Genomic DNA, 27,269 nt, shown 5'->3' on the forward strand with positions numbered 1-27,269 from the left:
AACCAATCACAGCCATTCCTTGAGCGCTGGCTCTGATTGGCTAAGCGTCAGCCAATCACAGTCAGCGCTTCCAAGAGGGGGGGGGGGGGTTTCAATCCCCAGCCCAAAGAAGTGAAGACGACCAGTGCAGGGAACCAGGAAGAGGCTGCAGCGGAGCCCTAGACAGCGCTTCTAGGCCAAGTATACTTAAAAAAAAAAAGCCTGCAGTTAGGGCTTATTTTCAAGGTAGGGCTTATATTTCAAGCCCCCCCAAAAAAATCCTCGTATGAGGTGCTATAAAGTCATGCAACTTTGTAGTGCTACAAAATCACGGTATTGCCGCAAGAGATCGCACTGAGCAGCGATGCAATATCGCAATTTTTTTTTGGCGGTGATGCCGTGTCACCCGTGTGAAGGAGGCCTAAGGAAGACTACAACTTCTGTAAGCCATGGCTGGTGACTTGGTCTGGATGTAAACCCCCCCAATATAGGTGATATTTCTGGAGGAAGGAGTCGGCAGCTATGCATTTTCCTTGCAGTAGTATAATTACAGAATAAAACGAGGAGATTAAGTAATTTGCATAAACTGATGTTCTACATTCCATTACTATATGTTCCTTGTCATTATTCTTTTGATGGAAGGGTAATGTTTCCCAAAACTGATTATATGAATTCAATATAATACTGTATATTAGTATGCGCTAACAGATTCACGAATATTCACTAATCGGTGCTGATAGAAGGCGTGTAAATATCCTGTAAATAAAACGTCTGTGTGAAGCCTCTGAATCTCGTTTAATCTCTAATCATCATTTTTGGTATGTCAGACATATTGATCAATTTAATGCTGCCCCTTATAGGACAGTAAGCCCTCCATAAATACTCTATACCTGCACCACGTGTTGTATTAACATTTTATGCAGGGCAGCATTCTCTGTTTTTATGAAATTTTCTCAGAATGAATGAACATTTTGAACTGTGCTGTCAGTTTTGTTACCTAAGTTGACATTGTATAGACTCTTCCAATCAAAGCGCTGTACTGTAGAAGCTTCTAGAAAACTTTAATCCTATGTAAATTAAAGCAAAAAGTACATTAAACTGAAAAGGGAACACAATTTTATTATGATTTATTCAAAACCATGAAAGACAATTTCTATGCTATATTCTAATACATCATGCAGGTTTTCACAATATGGCATATGATTATGCTGTGTGGAAAAATATCATAAATTTATGTACAGCATAATTCAAGGCTGTTGAGAACTGGGATACAGTACATCCGGTAATGCTGCTATATTAAGCATTAAAGAGATTTCTCATCAGAGGCATCCTCTTTCATATTGAAGCTGCAATGCATATCAGCTGATGACTGCGGATTCAAATCCTGGCAAGACAAAGCCAGCCAGATATTTCTCCTGCAGAGGCCAAATGTAGCGTTACATAACTGCCATTCAGAGCAGCTCTCCGATCTGGCTCATAGAGGGGACCTAACTGGAGAACCATCATCTCTGGCAGCTATATGCTAAAAGATAAGGTTTTTCTTTATAAAACAATCCCTTTTAACCCATCAAGGACCAAGCACTGTAAATTTACAGCGCTTGGTCCTGGGCTTTAACCCCAGCCGGCAGTAAAAATAGGGCGTGGGATTAAAGCCTCTGCTTCTGCAATCAATCAGAAGGTGGACTGGTTGTCAGCTGTTAGTCACAGCTGATAACCCAGAGGAAATGGGTGAAGTGTTTTTTAACCCTTTCTGCCTTCTCCTTTCTTTAGTACACAGCACTGCAATGAGTGCTATGTACTAAAGAGTAAAAGTTGAAGTTTTTCTTCCACTACACGAGCTGGCAGTCACATGACCACCAGAATCCCCTGGCACAGCTGAACTACATGGTCCTAGAAAACCCTGATCAGCCCTGACAGTGACTATTGTCACTACAGGGGGATGTTTTCCCCTATAAGGCCTTATGTTCACTTGCACACACAGATTCCACTGCTGAATTCTGCAGTGGAATCCATGTGTGCCCGCAACATGACAGGAGAGATCCAGCGCGTGTCCCCTCTGTGTGGGGTGGATCTTCTTTCTGCAGCACGGTGGATGTGCCTAGGCGTGGCGGCTGACGCGCCCGGCACGTGCGGAGTGCCGTTTTTTCTATTTTGGATCTCCTGTTTTCCCATGAATCCACGGAGCCTCCACACTGATAGCTCTGGGTGTGTCGCGGCGGGACGGCTTCCATTGGCTTAAATGGAAGCTGTCGCTGCGGGACCCGCAGTAAAATGGAGCATGCTGCGATTTCTTCGCATGCATGCGATCCACATCCGCATGCTTTTACTTGCTGTGCAGATGCTAATGCATCCCTATGGCAGCAAGAAGTGCGGATCTCTCACACAGGAGATGCACGCCGATTTTATAATTAAAATCCGCACGTGGACATTGGGCCCAACTGGGGCTGCTGTGGATTCCCCAGCTATAGTGAAAAAAATGTCACTCCGTAATATGCCCAGGTACGAAATGCCTGTGATTGTTTTCTCATGGATAAAGAAGAGACCATACACTTTACTAGAGGTTTAAAAGCAAAACGCATTCACCTTAGGGGAGTGGTACATATGCGCCACGTAGACATGTGGGTTTTTCCTCCCCCAGATTCTGTCATTACATTTGTTAACTATGCCCAAAAGGTGGAAGGTGGCTTCATCAGTAAACCCCAAAGATTCCCTGAAACCATCTGTTCCCAATAGAGCTGTTGCCAGGCTTACTGGTGGACGGCCGGATGCAACGTTTTCCCTTAAAATTGGAGTACCACTTACGAATTGTGTGCCCACTGGGTGGTTCTTCACAAAAATTTGTTTAAAGATGTTGTTACACATCAATAACAGACTGGAAGACATGAAAATCAAGGACACAAAATGTCTTTATTGGCAGTCATTTTGTCTCATATCCCCCTACCAATGAGTATGGTAGAATAAAAAGTTTGGGCCTTATTCAGCAAAAATTTTTAACAGTAAGACTGTCCTTGTTCCCTATAGCAACCAATCACAGTGCAGCTTTCATTTTACCTCAACAGCTTTAGAAATAAAAGCTGAGCTGTGATTGGTTGCTGTGGGCAACAAGGATAGTCTTACTGTTAGGGTGCCCACCCACTGGAGTTTTTTTTCCCCTGCGAAATTCGCAGCATTTGTTTTTCTGAAGAGGTCTATGGGACTTGTAATGTTTAAATCGCGATCGCGCAAAATCGCGGTAAATTGCGATTTTGCGCGATCGCGATTTTAACATTACAAGTCCCATAGACCCCTGCAGAAAAAAAAATGCAGCGAATTTCGCGGGGGAAAAAAAAACTCCAGTGGGTAGGCACCCTTAGACAGTTTTGCTAAATGAAAATTTTTGAGTTTCTTTCCATTGGTATCAAATTTATGTATCTGAGTGTCAGAGTGTTAAGGCAGCAGTCTTGCTCATGCACTGAAGGTTGCGGGTTCAATCCCCGCGTGCGTCAGGTAGCCGGCTTAAGGTTGACTCAGCCTTCCATCCTTCCAAGGTTGGTAAAATGAGTACCCAGCTTGATGGGGGGTAAAGATGAGTGGGAAGGGCAATGGCAAACCACCCCGCAAAAACAGTCTGCCAAGAAAACATCACGTTGAGATGTCACCCTAGGAGTCGGCCATAACTCAGTGCTTGCACCAGGGGACCTTTAACAAACAAGTAATGAGTTATGAGTATTTCAAATTGGCTTTGTAATAAGTCTGTACATACACTATTTTTCCTATAGAGCAACTGAAACAATATGTAAGGGAAAAATGAAACTAGTAAGAAAGTCTTTTTCGTCCTAACTGAGCTACATGGCCAGGTATTTAACACATTTCTAATTAGTGGATTTAATCATTCTGATTATTGCCTAGTGTCTAACCTTAGCAGTAGAAAGGCCGTTACTGAAGAATTCTGTCTCAGTGGTTTTCAATATGATACTGTCAAGAAATTCTAATTTCTCAACTAATACATTTATCAAAGCTCTGTCCAGATAGAGCTGCTCCAGTAGATGTGACATTCTCAACAGCGCTGCTTAGCCACGGATTGTCAATCCTTGGTTGTAGCACTTACTACTGAGCTGATCGTTTTAAAAAAAGGAGTTAATTGGGAAGCTCATGGGTTGACTTTGCAGCCACATCACTTACATAAAGACAGCTGTTGACTAGAGAGCTGTATATCAAACCACCATTGGATTTTGGAGCAGTGCAAATACTGTACATTCTCTGAACAGATTACGTAACAATGGTTCAGCCGTCTGACACTGTTTTACAGTCTAGGGTTATCAGTTGTGATGTTGAAAAATGTATTTCTATTGGGGGCTAATTTTCATGTTTTGGGTGGGACTCTTTACTTGCCATAAAAGAAAATCAATTTAATTTTTCTTTGTAAACATAACTTTCACTGAGTTTTCAAAACATAGTAAAGATGGCTATATGCCTAAGATGCAGCCGATTAGTCGCCGATCCAAATGATCTTACTAGCAACATGACAACCAAAACTGACCAATCAGGGAATTGATTTTAAAACAGAAATCCCAGTGCTCTTGCAGGAAGTGACAACTGGTTGGCTATAGTTGGCCATTCATACCAAACACATATATTCTTAAATCAACCACAGTTTAAGTTTTCTGATCTAGCCGATCATATCATTGGCCGACATAAGGGCCTATGCAAACAATAGTTTTCAAATTATGGTTGGCTGAAATGGCCAAAATCTGTTGCATTTTGTCTTTCATGTACGGTTAGCTGAACAAAGTTATAAGACAAAAGTTTCACAATTGTATCTTTTCAAATATAGTAGTATAGGTTAAACAGGAAGTGTGAGCAAGGCAAAATAAAATTAAAGAATAGAAATAGAATAAAGAAGTTTATGCCTTCAACTTTGTGGCCACAGTTTGAGAAAAGCCCTTCCATGCTTTAGTACTACAGTTCGCCCAAATCTATATGTACTAAAGAGCATCACTTAGTTGGCTAAGTATGGTATGTAAAAGTTTGACAAGTCTCAATTCCAATCTTTTTGAACCCCTTCTACATGGCTTGGAATTACAGCTATGAGCCAGGACTTGCTTAATCTCAGTGTCCAACTTCACTAATGTTGGTGTAATTAAATGCACATGAATCATATGACAGTCCTTTCACACTCCAGTGGGAGGCCCTCCTAGAAGAGCGGATATTGTTGGAGCTTAGTAGGATCACATCGTACATTAACTAAATTCCCTATCATGCTATTTTCATCTGTTGACATAATTATATGTGGATGCCATGTGATCATTTTACAATGTACATGTATGAACTCGGCTGGATGCATTTGCAGCCCCATGAACAGCCTCCATAATTAACAGAATAGGTTCAGGTCTTAAAAAAATATCAGTCCTTTTCAATTTCTGCGGTATTTGTTTTTAATTAGCCTCCCGCAACCCTACACTCTACTTTTGGCAGAGCTACAGTAGAAGTCATGTCGGTCAGGCTACCAGAAAAAAATATTCATGCAGTTTAACACAAACAGAAGTGCCAACAAATGCCATTACCCAAATTAAAAAGATAAACATGTTTTAACACTGCTACACACTGAGATGTCAAGAGATGTATCACACTTTAACACCCAACTACTGGTTTTCTGTATACAGTTCAAATTGGTATAAATGCAAATTTTAATCTTATCACTAAATTTTCAGTCAGTATGATAATAGTATTTTCTGTTACAGGCCACAGGATAGTATTAATTAATGCAATAAAAATAACTCATCCCTGAATATAAATTAAAAGAATTACAGTATTTTTCACTCTATAAGGCCTTAGTCAGACGGGCGTTTTCTCGCGCGATTTGCGCATGCGCATGCAATTTGCGCATATATAGAACCAATGGTTCGCTATGGTATCGGTCATATGTCCGCTTTTTATGCGGATATGCGAAAAATTATAGGACACGACGATTCGCAGATCGCGCCTATCTGCGTTCTGTGTTTTATGTGCACACCAAAATCATTTTTTTCGCCGGTCAGTCTCAGTTTCATGCGCATTTTGATGCGCACGGCGATTTTTCTCCGGTCAGACAGGCGTTTTGCTGCGACGATTAACGCGGCTAGGTGCAGATTTTTCCCGCGATTTTTCACCGCCGGTCACGCGATTTGCGCATGCGCATGCGACATGCAATGCGCAAATCGCGTGAAAAAGCGCCCGTCTGACTAAGGCCTAAGACGCACTGAAGTTTTAGAGGAGGAAAATAGGAAAAAATATATATTTTGAACTTGCCCAGAGCAGGCAGTGAGGGAGGTATTATTACAGGAGGAATAAAGAGCAGTAGTAGATCTCAGTAGTAGAGCCGAATGAAGATCTCATATAATAAGGAACTAGTATGTCCATGCATTAAATGGGCAGATCATTGATTTCAATTGGAGCTGTTTAATGTAGACAAACATAAGGGTTTCCAAAAGTGAACACCCCAGCTTATGTTAGAGAACATAAGTTAGACAATCAATAGCAAATGTCTAGGCACATTAGAGCGAAAGTCCACAAATTCGGACCCGGTTGGCAGCTGTGTGGTAAGGATAGCACCTCCTTATCCCACAGCTGCCTGCAGGTCTGCTCCATAGCAGGGGAGGTTAGCCACTGGTACGTACAGCTGATTGGTGAGCACTAACTGGCAGCGACTTGGGGCACTTTTACATTTAAAGTGTCTACTACATACAGATTTAGTAGAGTTTAACTTGAGATTTAGGCCTCTTTCACATAGTTGACAGCGATATTGCCATGAGAAAATTGCAGTGACATCGTAGCTGTGTTTTGTGTGATATTGCTGTGTTATCTTGCAACGATATTGCAATTTTGTGGCACTCTTTTGCTGGAATTTTTTTTGTCACATTGATTGGCTGTGATTGGTTCATCAAGCGCTGCAATGATTGGCTGAGCAGCGGCGCTCGAGAACCAATCGGAGCCAGCGCTTCTTGGATTTTTGAACCCTCTGACCAGGAAATGCTGGCTGAAGACTGCACACAAGTGTGCCAGAGCTTTGAAGTACAGCGCTGTTAGGCCCAATACACACAGGCGTATTTTCATTGCAAAATCCGGAGCAGAAATCAATTGCGATTTTCCACTTGAAGAGGGAAAGTCGCAGCATGTCCTTTTCCAGTGCGGATTCTACATGGACGGGTTCTATTGAAGTCAATGGAAGCCGTCCAATCCAAGGCTTATCCGCAGCTGACACTGCGGACGAGCCGTGGAATCCATGCCATCACCTAGCAACGGTGCGGCCTAATCTGTATTGCGCATGTGCCAACCGGCACATCCACAATAGAGAACCGGACAGGTATGCAGGGGTCCCTGGCTGGGCACAGGGTCGGTTTCTGGCCCTGTGGATTCGGCCTTAGGTGGTATATATATATATATATTTTTTTTTATTTTTTTTTTTAATGCAGCTATGGGTTATTTCAGGGGAAACGATAGGATTTCCTACTATAAAAGTTTTTGTGCGCTGCAATACAAAGGAAGGCTAAATAGGGAAACATGGGCTACAAAACATAGCAAATCACAATTTTTTTTCTCCAATGTAGCAGCCTACAAAACATCACTAATGTAAGGAAACCCATTGGAAAGCATGGACTTCGCATACATGTGATTTGTAGCGCTGTCGCGTCGCAAGAACATCACGCGATTTTGTTACCTATGTGAAAGCGTCCTTAATGTGTTATGATAACTTTCTGAGCTACAAGTTTGCTTACCCTTTTAACTGCTTTACAGTAGGTTTTGTTGAGTTAAGACGAGAGAAAAATTGTTTTCAATCAAAAAATGTCACAAGAAGTTATCCCAATCAAGTTACGGTTTTTTATATGTGTAGGTTTGTTTAATTCAAACTGAACTGTGAAATCTGAGTCAAACTATTATATTTTCAACATAATGGACAAGTGGTTTAGTTGAACAAAGAATCATGCACCACAATGGGTGGATTGTGCCAGGCCCCCACATTTTTTCAGGTGCCTCCTTACCAGAATACCAACTGCCACCCCCTCCCCCCCCCCCTCCCCATCACACCCTGCCCCCTAGCCCATCCACCCTCTAACCGGCCTTTTTGTTACGGTACGCTGCGCGTTTTAGTTAAGGTAGAAAAATGAAACGATAGGTAACAAAGTTGTTTTATTAAATAAGTATTCATAGAATACAAACTACAAAATGAGTGTTCAAAAAGGGGTACAATCCTTTACAAAGCTATTTGCAAGCTTTCATTTGAGCCATGTCAATGAGGACATGTCTTACTTGTTCCTATATGTTTTTGTTTTCAGTTAAAACAAGTTTTTTTTGAAAATTTTCCCAGTATGAGTACTTGGTATTGTATTAGAGAGCTTTTGAATAATGTCAAGCTCAACGCCAACATATGAGCTAACAATATTTTGTCTCCTCATCAGATATTTCTGTTGGCCATGTCCCTGGATCATCATATTATATGTTACTGGAAGTCGAAACAGTAGTAGATATTGCAGTAGAAGTTGATGCTATGTCAATTAGATCAGTGTTCCCCAACTCCGGTCCTCAGGGACCCCCAACAGGTCATGTTTTCAGGATTTCCTCAGTATTGCACAGGGGATGTAATTATTGTTGGTGCCTCAGACATTACCACCAGTGTTCTTACTATAGGATGTTCTAAAAACATGACCTGTTGGTGGTCTCTGAGGACTGGAGTTGAGAAACACTGAATTAGATCATCAAGCTTAATGAGCTCCTCTCCGAAACACCATGACGATTTTCTTCATCATGACTAGATCTGACATCTTCATCTTCAGTTATTTTTGTTTCAGGGACATCATCTATATTTAAGTCAAATTCGACTTTCTTGGACTGATCACCTTCATCATTAGTCAATTCTTGGATAGAAGTAGATGGATCCACGGTAGCATTGCAATCACTTGTAGATTCCTGCAACATTTTCTTTCTTGAAATATTTGGTTATGAGCTGACGGTCAGTTGACTGTTTTGATTGTCATTCAACTTGTATTTTTCTCTTTTGTGCGCCTGATTTGTGTATATAATGGCCTGACGTGTTAATAGCCTCAGTATCAAATAAAGCTGAATTGTTTTCAAATCTGAAAAATAGGAATTTGGTTTTGCAATTTATTTAACAATATGATTAATTAACTATTTTATAGGCCGGTTTTTGATGGAAATTCTGGCAATCAAATACACAGAGAATAGAACCTATTGTTATTAATGGGTTAATTCTCACTAGTATAGCATATTTGTTGATGGAATTTTCAACACGCAAAACAATAGGCACTGCCCTATCTTTTGGGCATATTACGCTGGCAAACACACAAAAATGTCAGTGTTTACCAGCGTTAAAATAGCCTGTCATGTCTGCACAGCACCCGAGGGTTTTGTGGAAACATGTCAGGGACCTGGAGATGTGATTGTTATACTTATTGGGTCCCCGCTGACAGCCTGCCCTCCTCCAAATCCGGGCCATTTCACTTCAGTACAGTAAAGTGAGAAGCCGCTGCTGCAAGGGAAAAGATTGGTTGTCAGCGTGTTCCCATTAAGTAAAATCACATCCTCGGGTCACCGTCATGTCCCCACAGCACCTTATCTTAGGTTTGGGTGCTGTAGGGACATGACAGGGTAACATACTCTGTGTTTTGCTGTTGGTATCAGAAAAATTATTTTTTCTCCTGATCGGCCGGGCCCCCTGGTCACGGGTAGGGCTACCATCCTTCATGTGGGGGCCATGGAATTGTGTATTAATTCTAGCAGATTTTCATATACAGCGGATAAAAGGACTATATTTAGTCTATTCTAAGTCTAATAATCCGCTGTACAAATGTAGCAGTATTGGGATTCTTACTTGGCGCAACAATTTGTGATGTCATCTGTGGTTGTACATACAGTAGGACTACAGGAAAATATCCTACATTTAATATCACTGTGCCCAGATACAGCCAATCATTAACATGACTGGTTCGATTCACAACATTGTAGCACATTGTAGTTAAGCTATCATAATGTGTTAATTTAATGTTTGATACATCTGTTGTTATTAAACTCTATACTCATGAATCGCCTACCTGATGAGGCGGTTTGCAGGGGAATATGTTTTGTCAGGCGTTTGTGTAGTTGCCATCATGATGATTTACACAATAACAGTTAGTGGGGTGGCATTGACAGATCGGTGGAGATTGATGAGCTCTGGAGCGGCCCATTAGGATCCTACCTGCAAGGGCTCCCCAATCCTAGTTTGATTTTGCTACTGGGTCCTACCATCATAGTCTATGTGCACAAGGCATTAGTATATTCTTACTGCTTAAGAAGTAGCCATATGCTGGTCATGCTGTGTTACAGTAAAGTTTACTGTATGTAAAAGTACAATGCGGGTTTACCATGATGATTGCAGAATCACAAGGTAAAATTTCACAGGAAGAAATCAAAATTCAATGCTTTTCTCTACATACTCTTCAACCCATCAACACACCATGACATACAGTTATGTCATGGACGTTTGGGGTTCGCATGGAGCAGGATCTGGGGTCAATCCCACTTCATACAATGCAAGTGACAGCTGACAAAGACAGCCGACACCCACCAACCACAGCCATGATCAGCGCTATTAATCCTTTATATCCCGCTGTCCCTTCTGACAGTGATATTTAAATTCCCCAATTAGCTCCTCCACGATGAGATTGTGGGGTGCTGTTTGGTTGCCGTGACAGCCGGGGGACTTCTGAAGGCCCCTAGGGCTGCCATTGCAGATTGCTTATGAAGCCATGCCTGTGGCATGGCTTTATAGACTGCCTGTTAGATCACGGTATAATGTAATACTATGGTATATATTGCATTATAATGCAGGAGCAATCAGATGATCACAAGTTCAAGGCAACTAAAAAATGTTAAAATGAGAAAAAAGTTTAATCAATTATTAAAAAAATAAAAGATATTTAAAGTTAAAAACATGGTGGAGATTTATCATATATTATTTTTATGTGCAACTTTTCTTCTAAGTACTGATCTATTATGCGACAAATTCACCAAAAGGTCGCACACTGTATGTTAAATTAGGAGCAAATACCTTCTTTCTTTGTGGCGTGAAAGTTGGTGTTGGAAATACACCTTCTCAGCATTGGAGTAGCTGTACAACTTTTTATGTGAGTTTTTTTAAACTTCGCACGTTATAAACCATTACACCACCTAAATCATGTCCACAAATTTAGACTAAAAGTAAAATTACATCACAAGGGGTAAATAATAGAAAATAGTCTCACAGCTTTTAGAAATCTAGCACGCGGATGATCTATCTGTCTGATTTGAATGCGTGTACGCACATAGGTTTTTTGTTTTACTTTGACTGAAAATCTGAGCAAAAAAAAAAAATTGAGTAAGTCCTATTCTTGTCCCATTTTTGGACGAGAAAAGTACATGGCAATGTGCTGTATTCAGCACATTGGACAGCATATGGATGGGAAGTCTAAGTACGGTCCAATCTGAATTGCACCCAAGAACCTCGGGTGCTACTTTTTAACCGCCCGTGTGCATGTATCCTTTAACTGAAAAAGTTGCATTATAGACCAAAATCTAGGTGCTTGAGCTTTCATACATCTCCCCCATAATGTGTTTTATATATATATTAGCTCTACTAAATATGAGAATATTAAATGTAAACTGAAAAATCTGTTAAAAAATCAGTTAAAAATTCACGTAAAATGATTAAGAGGTGTTTGTACTTGGAGATTCTAGAGGACTTATCTAAACTTTAAAAATTGATGGACAATTTTTAGGATGGGAGAATACTCTGAACAGCCACTATGACAAGTACAGCATTCTGAGTACCAACAGTGTGCTGGAAGTATGTAAACATTGAAGAGAATGCAGGGTTTGCATCAGCACTACATCTGCTTCAAACAGTTGATCGGCAGGCGTGGTGATCACCAGCTTCAAGAAAACTAAATTTTATCCCTCTGGCGCTGCTGTTGCTGGAAGTGCTATAAGGGTCAAGTACCCTTCACTTTTTCCATTAAGCTGCTGCTTAGCTCTGATTGACAGTTGTAGTGGTCTCCAGGTTGGCACACATACGGATGGAACAGGACATAGGTCAGACATGGACGTCTGCACACCTATGCATGGAAAAGGACATAGTTGAGACACAGGTGTCCACACACCTACCGACAGAGCAAAGCATAGTTCATAAATGGGCGTTTGCACACCTATGGACAAAGGGAAATTCAAGCGTCTTCACACCTAAGGATAGAAGGGATTCAGATATAAACCAAATAGGACATAGTTGACACTGACCAGTGGTCTGCACACCTACAGTTGAAGGTGAATTCAGACATTTACCAAACAGAAACACATGCATGCAGAACACAAACCAGGTGGACAGAACAAGCCACAAACAAACATAGATCTGCACAGCATGCATCCTAACACCCAGGTTCAGTTAGGAGATTTAAAAGTATATAATAAACAGCACCCTCTAGCTGGAGGAGCTGGTATTTTTGTGCACAGACCCCTTTTGATTGGCCGGCTGGATTAATCAACACTATCAGCCAGCCGAATCAGCCCCCACCTCCAGAGATGTGCTCCTGAAAGTGCTTAGCACCCCACGCCGTAGGAGCATAACGTAACAGTACCCCCCTTTAAAGTTGGGCCTCCAGACCCACAGGGCAAATTAAAATTGTAGCTCTTCCTTCCAACACCACATTGCAAAGAACTTATCCATTTGGGCCAAGTACAGAAGCTTACTATGTCATACCCAGAAGAGACCATTTCTAGCTGTGCCACTTTAACAAGACTGTTGCGCTTTACAAAAGCTGCCTCAGTTGCAAAAAGTTCACACCATAAGTATCTACGAAATGCCTATGGGTAACCCAGAGGGAGATGAAAACTGGTATAAAAATCACGGTATCAATACACTGCGTAGGTCTGTGCTAAGGTAAGGCTGGTCATTCTGTTATGTCCGTGCAGGGCGTGTGAACAGAGACCTACATGAACATAATACAGGGCTAAAGGGAAATCTGACCCTACATCTCCGAAGTCTTGGAACCCTGCCTAAAAGCAGAGTGATCCTCCCAACAAGGAACATAGGATAAACATGACCCACCCTAGGTGGAAATAGGGAAAGAGGGAGGAAACACCACACATAGCCAGAGCAGCTCCAGACACAGCAAACTACAAATAGGACAATTACGGATGAAATAGGATATATTTGAGACACAGGCATCTGTACACCTATGGATGGAGCAACACATAGTTCAGACACAGGCGTGCACTATAAGCCCCAAGAGCGGCTTGCTGATCACGATGGTGTCATAGTACATTGACCACGATGCGGGTTGCAGGTTGCTGGTTGATACATTTTGTGTGGGGGGTTGCCTGCTACTATCTGTATCCGTATAGTTGCATGTTGGTCTTTCCCTCCTAGTCTCCCACCTCTGAGAGAGGTTTTATTCGGTGTGGTTTCTTGTCTGGTCTACCTATCAGCAGGTAGGGAGGGCTTTATATTCCTACCCCTCTCTTAGCTCATTGCTGTTTATTGCAGCTCAGTTAGCCATGGTGGTTGGAGCTGTGTCCAAGTCCTCCTGGAATTAGCTGTGCATCTTTTAGTTAAAGGAGATGTCCCGCGCCGAAACGGGTTTTTTTTTTTTTAAACCCCCCCCCGTTCGGCGCGAGACAACCCCGATGCAGGGGTTAAAAAAACCACCCGCACAGCGCTTACCTGAATCCCGGCGGTCCGGTGACTTCAATACTTACCGCTGAAGATGGCCGCCGGGATCCTCTATCTTCGTGGACCGCAGCTCTTCTGTGCGGTCCACTGCCGATTCCAGCCTCCTGATTGGCTGGAATCGGCACGTGACGGGGCGGAGCTACACGGAGCTACACGGAGCCCCATAGAGAACAGCAGAAGACCCGGACTGCGCAAGCGCGGCTAATTTGGCCATCGGAGGCCAAAAATTAGTCGGCACCATGGAGACCAGGACGCTAGCAACGGAGCAGGTAAGTAAAAAACTTTTTATAACTTCTGTATGGCTCATAATTAATGCACAATGTATATTACAAAGTGCATTATTATGGCCATACAGAAGTGTATAACCCCACTTGCTGCCTCGGGACATCTCCTTTAAGTTGCAGTTTATTTCCCTCTCTCTTGGTTATTTTTACTGGGGTTCGCTCTTCTTCCTTGCCCCCTGTTAGGGTCAGGTAGCAGGCCGTAAGGCTTTCTGCAGGGTCGCACTTATCAGAGCAGTCAATCTGCTATTAGGTTGGGACCTTTCCCAGTTAGAAGGAGGGTTGGTTTTCCCTCTTATTTTACATTTTCCTTTGTTTAATAGGGTTTTACTACAGCATTGTGTTTCCCATTTGTCCGGTGCTGACACAGTCTTGCATCTATCCTGTCGAGCTGTGCATTGCACCCTGGTCGACCATGACATTACTTTGTATAGTTCTTTCCATTGTCTATGTGTGTCCTCAAGACCGCTAGCACACTACCTTTCATAAAATATACTCTCAACCACCCTCGATTGCAAATGTGAAAATGTGCACATTGCCCGGCTTTCTGTGCAACAAGAGCATGGGTCTACACCACTGAGTGGTCACACAGTTGCAGTCCAAGATCTTTTCAGCAAAAAATACCACCTCTTAAAGGACCACTGAGCTTTAACATGCAATGACAGCAACACAGCAGTAGACTTGTAAAAACAATCCACGCGGATTAACTTTCACTACAGACAGGTTAATGATATCTTCACCCAAACCACTTTGAAAGGGAACCTGCCACCACCAAACGCCACCATAAATTAAGTTATGGGTGCTGTTTGGTGAGGTGACATCTAGCTGGTTGATGTTGTTTTCGTCTTCTCTTTCCTATTGCACAGCTTTCATTTAGGAACACAGTCACCTTCTCTACTGGCCCACTCCTCAGTGGACAAGCTCAGGTATAATCACCACTTCGGCCAAAGACAGGTTACTTCAGCCCTTCATGTGTTCTCACTGTACATTGTCCTTTAGTGTTGAACACTGCCCTTAAATAGACTTTTCTCCACACCCTCCTACCAACATTGTGGTGCAGCACTTCAGTTCCATAACGCATACATCTCCATCAGTATTCTGGCTATTTGGGGGTCTGCAATGTTGTTAGCACCTTCTTTTGCACAGAATAGAACATAAATGTCTGATACATTCAGGTCTCACCTATGGAACACACACCTATCTCCAAAATTGGAATCCCATAACACCCATCTCACATGGTAATGGGCCGCTGTCATCAAGGTGGAGAAGAGACCTCACGTCATTGCTCTCCATTCAGTTCTGTGGGTGTTATGAGAAAAGCCAACCAAGTAAGCTTGACTGAACAGTGATTTGACCAAAACGCGGCAAGGGCTTGGGGGACCTATATTCTGGAGACAGGTGCAAATCCCAGAGGTGAGCCGTGTTTCTATTAGAGATTTATGGCATATCCTGTAGATGTGCCATAAATACCTAACATGGGATTAATGCTTTAATGGCTACTTTTGGCAAGATAACGCTCAATGTCATGAAACAGCTTATAATTTCAAGTAGTTCCATGAACATTCCAGATAATTTGGTTTATTCAAATGCACTTCACACCTACCAGAATGGCTACTGAGTGCATAATACAAGTTATAGGGAGACATCAATAAGTTTAGGTCACAAAGTATAAAGTCAGATTTGTAATAAAGGAGGCTGCTGTTTTGTAAAACAAAGATTAATTAAACCTGCGTGTAACCTTGCATTAGGATAATCCAAACGTGCTTCCTCTTCAGAATCCATAATATGTTTGTAATTAACTTTCAGTAAAGCCGGTTTAATTCTGATTTGCTGTTCTTGCTTCACGTTGACTTTGAAAGCCAAGGAATCATAATTAAAAGGAACTATGATGCTAACTAAAGAGAGTTAACTATGTGCCTCTCAAACTTGAAGTATCTCACTACATTTATATATTTTTTTGCAACAATAGTCAGTAACTACATGGCCAGAGCCGAGTACCTACTGTACTGTACATGATGTTCTGCAATTATTCTGATCCCAATGAAATATTTAGCATAGATACACTTCACATTGTAATTCTTCCCAACACTGGAATTATAATGACCTTCAGTATTAGGCTTTTTGGTAATCATTTTGCTGTTTGTACCAGTTTTACACATTTGACATTGCCTGATCATATGGAATTAAGCAATTCTACTGTTGTAAAAAAGGACAGGTAGACAATATTTACTATATGAAAGGAGCCATCGATCAACATAGTTCAGTGCTCAACATTGAACCATTTGACCTTTTCACTGACAGTATTTGTACCCCAGGGAGGCAACATCACAGACATCAATTACTAGAAGAAAGAAACAAGCTGAAGTATTTATATGGGTATGTTCACCCATAGATGATGAATCATGATTTTTGTGGATTTTGTCAGAGATAATTATGCAGATCTCTAGCAGATTTAACCCATTCAATTTTAATTTAATTAAAAAGGTGAAATCTGCTGAAGATGTGCAAAAATATGCAGCTACATGTGAACAAACCCTTGAGACAGTATGTTTGAAAACAATGGTATAACGGCCAACAATAGTGAGGCAATAGCTGATATGCTCACCTATAGCTGTTGTGTAGTAGGCTCAACAATTTGTACACTTTAGGACTTATTCACACAAGCGTATATCGGACGTGATTTCACAGCTGGCCAATGTATGCAGCCATCTGAACTGATGCGCTGGAATCCAATGCATCAGATGGTCACGTATATCGGCCGGCCGCGAAATCGCAGCCGATATATGCTTGTGTGAATAAACCCTAAAGTGTACAAATTGTGCACAATTGTACAGATTTTCCTGTACATAAAAACGGCCGGCGCATACAGTGTGCATTCCGGCCAGCCATTTTTACGCCAGCCAGAACTATCTTCCTGCCAGAATACGGCGGACGGTCCCATAGACTCCTATGGGAGCTGCCAAAAAAGAGAGGTGGAAGGAAGTTTAGCTGAGGCTCTGCTAAACTCCCTTCCCTTTCCCTCCCCCTCTTCATCCCTTGCCGACTGCCAACAAGGGGAGGGGGCGGAAGATTAGCACATTAGCTCCCACCCCTTCCCGAACCTTCCCCTTGCTGACAGCCAGCGAGGGGCGGAGAGGGCGTGGGAGTTTAACAAACTCTCTCCCCCTGCCCGACAGTATTCCAGGTGCAGCGTATACTCACCGCACCCGGTGGGCTCATAAACAGGAGATGTGGTTGATCGAAAATCGCAGCGCCCGTGTGAAGGAACCCTTAAACAGATGAATGTTCCAAGGTCTGGACATCACTTGGGACTCATATAGGTAGTCAGGTGGCCAATATGTGCAATGAGCCGAACAAATAACATATTTCTTGACAACTTGAGCCCTTCTTAAAGTCAGTGAGAATGATCCAAAGAATGGGTCAAGGTGCTCTGAAATACATTATTTATTTAAAGGATATAATTACCAATAAACTATTATAAGAAGAATTCCACTTCGCCCACCATACTTTTATTGAAATTTAGTCCTATGTGATGTTAATTCTTTTTTTGGTTCATCCTTTCTGTCCAGACTTGGCAGGAGTGAGATCATTGACCTAAGTCTCCTATCTAATGAGAATTCCTCACTTTAAAAGGGTTGTACACTATTGATAGGCCATCAGTAGTAGATCGGAAGGGGTCTGCCACCCATGACCACTGTTGATCAGCTGTTCGCTCAGCCAGTGCATTTGTGCAGTGTGCAGATTTCAGCGGAAAACAGACAGCTCCGTTCTCACTATAGTGGCCAGGTCGGTATCACAGGCAAAGTTCCCACTGAAGTGAATGGGAAGTTTGCCTATAATATCAGGCCTTGCCACTGCAGTGGAAAAGGAGCTGTCTGCTTCCTGCAGAAATCATCTCAGTGCATGAGCACAGTTGTCTAGAGAGCAGCTGATCAGCAAAGATCCTGAGCGGTAGACTCCCTCTGATCTACTACTGGTGGCCTATCCTAAGAAAAGGCCATCAATAGTTTACAACTGAACAGGCCCTTTAAAAGAAACATAAACCTATGAAAAAAATCCATTGTATAATTAATTCTGTTAGGAAACCAGCAGCTTGATATCTTTTACCTGGCACAAGCTGGAATGCCTCACTACACACGCTTCATGTGGCCTCTGTACTAATTTGCTGTGCTTTACATTATATTTAGATATATATAAAAAAGCAGTGGTGAATTGTATGTTGTTCAAGAAGCCAGATTACTTACTAGAATGCCTAGCCTAGGATAACGATTGCATCTCATGGGGGGTGGCACGTCTTTTGTTTTCCTATTCTAGAACGGATCAATTTCTTCAATTTGTTTTGAGTAGGGCATCCATACGGATATAAACTAATGACAGAATTGCCATAGTAAATTCTACTAAAATCAATTGAATTCTTTGATTTATCTGTTCTTTTATGTTTTATAATTAAACCATGTATAAGGCTAAGATGCTAATGTTAATGAGCCCTTATCAGTCTAATTTGAATTAGTAGCCATTTGGGCACATTATTATTTGTACTGTTTCAGCTGGGGCAAATATCTTCTCTACGGATCTCAGTAGTCAGTAAAGGACTGTTTACATCATGTTTAGCTATTCATCGAGTGGATACGTTTAAACAAAAAAAGTATTCAAACATATCACTTTATGTACCCATAGACTAGAATTGGTCATGTGTAGTTCAAAAACACACAATTTTAACTACTTTTTACCTCCATTACATTGGTCTTTGCTCTGTTTGCAGTAAAAAAAAAACATACGTTTTTCAGGTTAAAATGGAAATCTATGGCTATATATTGAACTTTTATACTAAAAAAGGCAGTTGTAAGCTTAAAACTGCATACATTAATGTACCTCTTTTCCATGTACGTTTAACATATATGCTATATTTAAATTAAAAGTCTGCGCCTGCACGTACCTATTTGACAGCAAAAACATTGCACAGCATGCAAGGTGCATGCGAGTGTGATGTGATGTGAAGTTTCGCATTAAAAACAATGGGAAACACTTGCCAATCCTATGGATAGGGAATAACTTGCAATCTTGGTACAACCCCTTTAATAATTTTCTGAGTCTACTTAATCACATCCCCTTTTTAGACACTTTTTGCACCTCCCTACAATGTTTGAAAAGTATCTAAAACATATAATAATTCTGGTGCATGGCATGTAGGGCAGTCTTTTGGCAAGGTTTGCCATCGCCACTGCACAATAATGTTTATCCTACAAGAACGGTGTAATGCCTCGGTCACACGGTATTAAGAGTGTCAGATCCATGGCAGATTTTTAAAATGTGGATCTGGCATTTGATCTGCGGCAGAGATCCAAGGCTGGTTCCACAAACCAGTTTAACCCCAGTGAACCACCTGACACGGTTTCAGCTTCGAAGAATCATGTGAATTCTGTTTCTTTTTTTTGCTTGACAGGGATTTCAAAATCTTCACAGATTTCCATGGCATTGAATAGAATGCTAAAATGACATGAAGTTTGGGTGCAAAATCTGTGGCAAAATGATGTGGTGCTCACAGGGAGTTAATATCCTAGGGCTCGTGCCCATGAGCCCCATGGGAGTACCGCCATTAAAAACAAAAAAGTGTCTGCGAGTGATCTCGGATTTACATGGTCTCCATTAATGCTATATTAAGGGAGACCTCCCGCGGCGTAAATCCGTGGAAAATAGAACATGCAACAATTTTTTCCACAATAGAATTCCGCATGTGAGTATTGGCAAGTAGAAAGCTGTTGGAATTCACATGTGGATTACTGCATTACAAATACGTCCATGGGCATTCACCCTTTAACCCTTTGCAATTCAATTTTGGATTCAGGGTTTTCTAGGGTGCTTTCTCTTTCTGCCATTATACAATGGCGCCATCTGCTGGCTAGAGCCAGTACTGCGGTATGGGGCATGCTGGAGAGGCTCCCGACAACAGAGCGGCCAGTAATATACAGTAAGCAGGGATGTAACTATAGGGGATGCAGGGGATGTGGTTGCACCCAGGCCCAGGAGCCTTAGGGGGCCCATAAGGCCTCTCCCTATCGGGAGCCCAGTACTATGGCTGAAGCATTATAGTTGGGGGCCCTGTTACAGATTTTGCATTAGGCCCCAGAAACTTCAAGTTACGCCTCTGAGAGTAAGAATACCCTGCTGGATGTCTTCCAACATCGGAGCTGTACAGCCTTCAATCAGAATGTCTTCAGACGTCAGACAGTGGATTGGAAAGGGTTAATGTTAAGATCTTAAAGGGGTTGTCCCGCGGCAGCAAGTGGGTCTATACACTTCTGTATGGCCATAATAATGCACTTTGTAATGTACATTGTGCATTAATTATGAGCCATACAGAAGTTATAAAAAGTTTTATACTTACCTGCTCCGTTGCTGGCGTCCTCGTCTCCATGGTGCCGACTAATTTTCGGCCTCCGATGGCCAAATTAGCCGCGCTTGCGCAGTCCGGGTCTTCTCCTGTCTTCTATGGGGCCGCTCGTGTAGAATGCCGGCTCCGTGTAGCTCCGCCCCGTCACATGCCGATTCCAGCCAATCAGGAGGCTGGAATCGGCAATGGACCGCACAGAAGCCCTGCGGTCCACGGAGACAGAGGATCCCGGCGGCCATCTTCAGCAGGTAAGTATGAAGACGCCGGACCGCCGGGATTCAGGTAAGCGCTGTGCGGGTTGTTTTTTTAACCCCTGCATCGGGGTTGTCTCGCGCCGAACGGGGGGGGCGGTTAAAAAAAAAAAAAAAAACGTTTCGGCGCGGGACAACCCCTTTAAGTGCCATAGCTTATAAGGACTGCTGCTATACTTTTTTCTATTTGTGTGATCTTAATAGCAATGTCAACATTCTAATTGGTTGTGTAAATAAGTAGAAGTGTTCTTCTACATTGGGAGACTGAAAATGTAACTGGAGATGTAGACACAGTTCTATGTATAAGATGTGAGTCTTAAGGGCCGCCCTAGCTTGGACCTATGAATCATTTATGAAATCTACGTGGGGCGGTTAAAAGCAGGTCATCAATATTTTAAGTCAGTCATTCAAGTTTAACACTGAGGGCTACTAAGCTTATACTGCAGTCGTTGTGAATGTGTTCTATCAACACAACCATGGTCAATGAGAATTAATACATTTACAGGACTGTAAGAGCCTAAATGATTGATTGTGTTGGATTGCAATGAACATCAAAATGAAAATGTTTTTTCTCCTCTCCTCCTCCAGATTCTTCAAGAAATTTAAAAGCTTCTTCCGTCTCATCAGAAAAACTTTTTCAGAAACTGAGGAATAAACATGAGTTCACTGTGTTGGTGACGCTGAAGCAGACTGCTCTAAATTCAGGTGTTATTCTCTCTATTCATCAGTCAGATCACAGGTAATCATCTCCTCTACAGTTCTGTTATAAAATTTAAAGGTTAATCTTCAAATTTCCCATTACACTGCAAATCTGTCAGAAGAAGACATGCGCCATTTTTGAGTTGAGTTTGTCAGGGCTACGAAACTGAACGGGTGATTTTTATACAAAAAGACTTGCTTAATCATACTTTAAAAGCACGATGAGCAACTGGAAAGCAATGTCACCTCTTAAAGGGGTTGTCTTTATTCAATAGGCCCCCCGTTCGGCGCGAGACAAACCCGATGCATGTGTTAAAAAAAAAAAAACGGGTAGTACTTACACGAATCCCCGCGCTGCGGCGACTTCTTCCTTCTTCTTACCTACCTTAGTAAGATGGCCGCCGGGATCTTCACTGTGCAGTCCATTGCCGATTCCAGCCTCCTGATTGGCTGGAATCGGCACACGTGACGGGGTGGAGCTACAAGGAGCCGCTCTCCGGCACGAGCAGCCCCATTCAGAAGACAGAAGATCGCACAGCGCAAGCGCGTCTAAAATCGCCAGAAGAGGCGATTTTAGACGGATCCATGGAGATGAGGACGCCAGCAACGGAACAGGTAAGTGAATAACTTCTGTATGGCTCATAATTAATGCACGATGTACATTACAAAGTGCATTAATATGGCCATACAGAAGTATATAACCCCACATGCTTTCATGAGACAACCCCTTTAAGTATCTTAGGTGTTTAGTATAAAATTGGCATAACAGAATGAATAAACCTCCTCTGAGTGTTTTAAGGTTTTTTTTCATATGACTGCAGATCATTTGACTAGGCACCATATAATGTGGAAATGTATGGATGAGTGTGTGGATGCCCACATCTTCCCCTTGATGTAATAGGTGATCAGCTTTTCGCCTAGCTGGCTGTATTCTGAAAGGGCGTTGCACAGTTGATAGAATCCCTTTACAGGGCACAAAAGGAACAGCTTAATGACAAATTCAATTCTGCTACATTTGTGGGAACTGTATAGCTAGGCAAAAAACAAATCAGAAATAAATGTTACACTTTTTTGGTCTTCGCAATGCCAATCCATGCATCTTTTATGTTTTTGGCTTTTGTGCCCTTCTTAGGGCGGGTTCACATGTCCGTGTGCATCTTGCGTATTACCGATGCATACATTTTCATTGGGCCGCACACACATGCATGTTCTATCTTACGTACAAATACACGCCAAGATAGTGTATGGGGATTGGAAACATGCAGTAAGTATGCATTATCATTCCGTACTTGCTGCATGCTCGTGCGCAAGAAATATGTGTGTGGCACGCCAGAAACACGGGCATCTGAGCCCGATCTTAGTTGTTACATGCTTTGGTATTTCTCCCAGCATTGCTCCCAGACCCTGCTGATATAATAAAGTGTTGATGGATTGTAAGGTTGGGGATCTTGGAAAGTCATTTGACATTATGCAGATTCTGAATGCTATAAGAAAATGTTTATGTGCTCCTCGATGAGCAGAAGAAATTGAATCTATAGGCAACATGTCTTTGTAAATAGGCAGAGAACTTGTATAATCCATTTGTCGATGGTTACATGTTTGACTAGCATGGCCCCTGCGCAAGGATGACACGCAAATTCGTGAAGCGTTCCAAATTTTTAGTCTCTGGTTTGAAGTTGATATCTAGTACTCCAGTGACAAAATACATTGATCTGGCAACTTTTTTCTTTTCTTTTGTAAAAAGGAACATAAGTTTCATTACTATTCAACAACCATTGCATGTTTAAAATATTTATGTCACGGTAAAGAAATTGTATTCTAACGCAACAAATATGTCAACTTTGTTATTCTTTGTTTACTTTAAAATCCAATAAAAAATATTGAAAGAAAATGAATACAGCAGTTCCGTGTTTGCATGACTGCCGCTCCATTCAAGCTCCTCCTCACTGCAGGGGGTGCAGTGAGCCTGCAGTGAGGAGGAGGAGGGACATGGGACCAGTGTGGTCTCAATGGTGAGACCCCTAACCATCATACTTATATCACCTATTGTATTATAGGTGATAAAAATTATTCTTGGTACTATCCCTTTATGATAATGCAGTAGCTAAGGCCCAGTGCAAAACCACAGAGGGCACACAATGGTAAACGGTGCCAGATTATTATGTAAGCTAATGATGTGGTAAAGGTTCTAGAAGAGGATATTGAATACTGTAATGGTCCAGGGAAGGATACTCTTTGTCTGCAGTATCTAATGTGTCTGATAATGCCTAATAGGAAAAAAAAAATACAGAAATTGGCCAAATATTTAGTGATATACTGATACAAGAGGGCAGGCAGAAGCACCACAACCCAAACATGCAGACAGCCAGACTGCTGAATGCAGGAGCAAATAACACATGTGGAGGACACTGATGAGCAGCCACACACAACCCCTCCTTATACTGAGGGGGGCGGCTGCTTAGTGCTTATTTTTACACAAAAGAGTAAATACAGGGTGTTGGGCCACATGGTACGTGTAGTGCACCATGCAGGCTTACAACCTATTAAGAAGGCCACATTTGAATCAAGCTGGGCACCGGGAGAAAGGCTGCACCGACAGCACTAAGAATTAGCTGTCATACAGCTGAGCGCTCTGAGGGGGGTATACAGAAGACAAGTGGGGCCACTTGTCTTCTGTATACAACTGTTTTCTCCTCGGAGCGCACAGCTGGTATACAGCTGAGCACTCCGAGCTGGACCGCTGTCTTCTGCATACTTTTGATTTGTTCTCCAAGCGGGATGCCAGCTGAAACAATCGTATCAGCTGTATCCTGCTGAGAACTCAGTGTGCGGCCCTGATAAGGCTGATCGTTGACTTTTAACAAGCTTAAAGAGGATCCCTTTTCTGGTATATTCAAGCCTTGTGTTGAGTGATACAATAGTTAAATTTGACATTCTTATTTAAAGGGGTTTGTCATTACAACAAAACCCTGTCCACCTGCTTGGCCCGGCCTAAAATAAAAAAAGAGGGCATGCTTGCTTGTCCTGGAGCCCTGGGACACAGCTGAAGGGCCGCCACCGGTATCAGCGGTGACATCCAGGTAGACAGCCCAGAGGAAGTCAGGTATTGTCTGCCACAAATCAGAGACCTGAACGTAACTGTACATACGTCACCATACATGCTCCTGGTAATCATGTATGGTGATGCTGCGGACCCATAGAATAATGTCATTTTTATTACAGTTTGTGTGCCGTAAAAACAAGACACACCGAAAGATGGCGGAATTTCATTATTTTTCCCTTTCTTTCCACTTGGAATTTTTAAAAGGTTTTTCAGTACATTATATGGCACATTAAATAGTACCATTGAAAAATACAACTCTTTCGCAAAAAAAAAGCCCTCATACAGCTTTGTCGATAGATAAATAAAGGAGTTACGATTTTTTAAAAGAGGGGAGGAAAAAACGAAAAAAAAAAAAAGCTTGGCCGATAAGGGGTTAAATAGGAAGGAAGGAAGAAGAAAGTAGGGCGGACCCAGTAAGAGAGAAAGGAATAAAAGAAAAAAAAACAAACTTTAATTTAATGGTCTCCTAAATAAACTGTAAATGGACCTAAAGGAAAACTAAATGGAGCATACAGCTCCTGTCTAAGTACTGTCGTGTTTTTTCTCTCCCAGACACCCATCAGCAAGCGCCAAAGAGAAACACAAACACACAAAACCCTAATGGGGTAAGGGAGCACAACTAGCACTTTTTCCTTTTTATCAGATTTCATAAATCTCTACAATGTTTCCAATGTTCCACGGCGCTGTAAAGAGATTTCCATCATTCCTAGTAGTCCCTGTATCCAGTGGGGCTCACAATTTCTTGACACCTATGTTAGGGCTAACTTCAGGGGATACAAATTAACCTATAGGTAGGTTTTTTGGCGTGTGGGAGGAAATGCACACAAAGATACAAACTTCATGTAGATGTTGCCCTTTTTTGGCTTTGCCTCTAGCACGATGTTCTGTTAAAAAGTCAGGTGTGGTACCGACATAACAGACATAACTTGTGCGCACATTGCCATACAATGAATAAAATAATAGGAGCTCAGTCTGTATAATACTGAAGTCTGAATTTGAACCTTCTTTCGTTCTGATTCCAAACTCCTGCTTTGAGACATTGGCTCTGTTTGAGCACACTGGAGGTGTGTATGCTGCAATGTGCACATAAATCTCTAGATTGATGTCTATCCATCTGGTTACATTATAGCGACAAAATGAATGTACTCCAACATTATGGGAGTCAGCCCACTGTGTGGATTCTAAATGTGATGCACACATCTCAGATTTACAGCCCGGCTTATTCTGTCATAGGAATTCTGTCTGTTCCACATGATTCATCTGTGCAAACACCTCGACTGCTAACACTCTGAATGGATCACTGAGTACCTTATTTTATGCAAGTTACAATAGCTACCAGGCCAAGTAACCACTTCTTAGGAGGTACTCTATTCAGTGTCAGGTTTAACAGTATCACTACATTTGATGGCATGACAAAAATTTGTTAATCATCGGTCGATGATCTTTTTTCATTGCTATGTCTTCTAGTACAGGTTTTATTTCATTTATACATGAGCAATCCCAAATTCTAAACCCTAAAATTATGTTTGGGCCTTAAAAATTAAACCTTTGTTGTTGTTAGCCATTTAGTTGTTCATGACCCTCGGCAACCCTAAAGGCGAGCTTTCTCCATGTTTTATGGTTTTGCACTGCTCCTTTCGGTTGGTTGATATCCATGCCACTGTCAGCTTTGACAGTAAAAACCTATGTTATTACATGTAGTTAATTTCTACCTACAAGTTATATTCTTCAGCTAATGGTGGTCCTTTCAGGTCCAGATTGGCAATCTGCCCAAGAGGTTTATTCCCGGAGGGCCACATTGCCTTACTACACAGTTGGCCATTGATGCTAGCTTGTTTAAATTGCGTGATTGATCTTACTGGTCCTCCTATCCTGGGGACAGGGTGCGGCACACCCATGCTCCTCCTGATAGTCTTGGCAATGTTCTGTGTAGGCAGAAGTTATGATGCCTATTTTGTGTTTGCCTGCTCACTGTGTTCAAACTCCACTTCCCACCTTGCCCGAGAACAGGTTTACACTTCATCCCTGGAAGGCATGGCACTCACTGGGTGAGTGTTGTGAGAACTGAAGTCAGTCAGTAAGGCTCAGTGACTGAGTTGAGTGAAATATGTATATCCTGTACTAAGTTGCACACTGGACACCAGCATCACAGTACTCCTAGGTGTCTGGTCTCAGTTTTCAGTAGCCCCCACACATTACACACACAGCACATTACACACACAGCTCTACTACTTGCATGCTGATCCAACACATCACGCACACAGCACATTACACACACAGCTCTGCTACATTGTACATCCATTTACATGCATCCTGATCCCACACATCACGCACACAGCACATGATAGACACAGCTCTGCTATATCTCGATTCACACACACACAGCTCTGCTATTCCACACATCACCAGACTCCTGGATACAGTGATCACCCCTGCTCATGTGATTCCTGACTCCACCCCCACAGGTGATCACATGATGGTGATGTCATCACAGGTCCTGGTGGCTGCTGTCAGTTTACCCAGTATACAGTATTTTCTACAAAACTGCGCAATGGCTCCTCCCAAAGCAGTGATGTCACCGTAGGTCCTTCAGCCCACCAGATCTCTTTTACCAAACTGCACAATGGCTCCTCCCACAGCAGTGATGTCACCACAGGTCCTTTAGCCCACCGGATCTCTGTGGTGGTGATAGGTCGGTGTCTTCTGTCAGGATCACTGAGTTAATAACTGCTTAGTTGTATTCTCATTTTGTTATTTTTGTCCTCCTCTTTTCAAGAGGTCTAACTGTGTTGTTCTTCTGTTGGTCAGGCTTTGTGTTTTATATAGGTTGTAGGACCTTCTATAACGTCAC

At 42.1% G+C, this 27,269-nt stretch overlaps 1 protein-coding gene and 1 pseudogene across 2 annotated transcripts in view; both read left to right on the forward strand.

The window, feature by feature from the left end:
- Positions 1 to 27,269, forward strand: part of NELL2 (neural EGFL like 2) — a 258,773-nt gene that overhangs the window by 52,810 nt on the left and 178,694 nt on the right. For both annotated transcript variants that reach the window (XM_066591718.1, XM_066591719.1), the window contains exon 3: positions 21,205 to 21,355. In XM_066591718.1, the coding sequence (XP_066447815.1) occupies positions 21,205 to 21,355 (151 nt within the window). The remainder of the gene's footprint in view (positions 1 to 21,204; positions 21,356 to 27,269) is intronic.
- Positions 22,841 to 22,975, forward strand: LOC136613687 (U6 spliceosomal RNA; annotated as a pseudogene).

Source organism: Eleutherodactylus coqui, chromosome 2 (genome assembly GCF_035609145.1).
Source record: "Eleutherodactylus coqui strain aEleCoq1 chromosome 2, aEleCoq1.hap1, whole genome shotgun sequence".
NCBI lineage: Eukaryota > Metazoa > Chordata > Amphibia > Anura > Eleutherodactylidae > Eleutherodactylus > Eleutherodactylus coqui.